Source organism: Amphiura filiformis, chromosome 20, assembly GCF_039555335.1.
Source record: "Amphiura filiformis chromosome 20, Afil_fr2py, whole genome shotgun sequence".
In the NCBI taxonomy this organism is placed as follows: Eukaryota; Metazoa; Echinodermata; class Ophiuroidea; order Amphilepidida; family Amphiuridae; genus Amphiura; species Amphiura filiformis.
The window spans coordinates 47,506,313-47,507,380 of NC_092647.1; the positions used below are offsets into that span (position 1 = coordinate 47,506,313).

The window sequence follows — 1,068 nt, forward strand, 5'->3', positions numbered from 1 at the left end:
TATCGATTCCATTTTCAATTCCAGCCATATATCAGATCACATTCCTAAGTCAGCTTAAACTTCCATTTCAGAAACGTTAATTTCTTCCACGTCCCTGATTTAAGCAAGCTTAAACGTATTTAATGAAAAGTGGACTCAGACTATGAACATTTAATCTAGTTATTTGATGTTCGCAATTTATATGTATATGTTGATGTAAAGTAAAAGTAAACTTGTTATAGATGTTGATGTATAGCTATATCTTTTACTATATTGAACAGATCTTTATTCTCAAACAGCTAAATTAGCTCACCTTTTGGTAGCTTTCTGTCTGCAATTCGCTAGACTTTCTTCAGCCCCAATAAACACGTGGGGGCGCTGTTGGGTGTGCTATTGAGACTCAGCACCGTCAGACGGCGCAGGACGTCTCAACAGCGAGGTGTAAACTGCTGGTAGGTAGTACCGGCCGCCGTCCCTGTTCAAGCTACTCCTGCTCTGTCTGATGTGAGCCGCTTCCCGGACTCCTCTGCCCACCCATGAAGGGTCTGTATCCAGGATTTTAGCATCCGTTGTAGGAATAGAGTGACCGGTTTTCTTAGCGTGTTCCGCTACAGGGGAGGGCTCCCTCCTATGCTCCGAAGTTCTGATGCCTAGGGGGCGCTTGGACTCGCCGATATAAGCGGCATTGCAATTCTGGCACTGGATATTGTACACGGTATGGCACTTTTCAGTCTTGTCGATTTTGTCCTTTGGTGACACTAAGAATTGCCGAAGAGTATTTCTTGGCTTAAAATGCACTTGTATACCGCGTTTGCACAGAATGCGGCGAAGTCCTTCAGACGCTCCCCTAACATAGGGAAGGGTGATGGAACCCTTGGAAACAGCAGTAGTGGAGGGTTGACGGTTAGGAGGATTGTGTGTATTTGCAACTGCGAAATGTGACCGTTTGTAGCCACACACACCTAGCGCTTTCTGGATCTTTTCCAACTCCAGGACTTTATCCTCTTCTTCTGTGACTAATGACTCTGCTCTATGAACCAATGTTCTGATGACCCCCAACTTATGTTGAAGTGGGTGGTGCGAATCCAT

The 1,068-nt window shown here is 45.0% G+C and overlaps 1 protein-coding gene across 1 annotated transcript; it reads right to left on the minus strand.

Moving 5' to 3' along the window:
* Positions 1 to 369: 369 nt before the first annotated feature.
* LOC140142355 (uncharacterized) lies at positions 370 to 1,068 on the minus strand. Its single transcript, XM_072164324.1, has one exon. The coding sequence runs from the start codon at positions 1,066 to 1,068 to the stop codon at positions 370 to 372; it is 699 nt and encodes a 232-aa protein (XP_072020425.1).

What these genes read in the sequence shown, in the direction of transcription:
- LOC140142355 (XM_072164324.1), bottom strand. Translation starts at nt 1,068, where the DNA reads ATGGATTCGCACCACCCACTTCAACATAAGTTGGGGGTCATCAGAACA.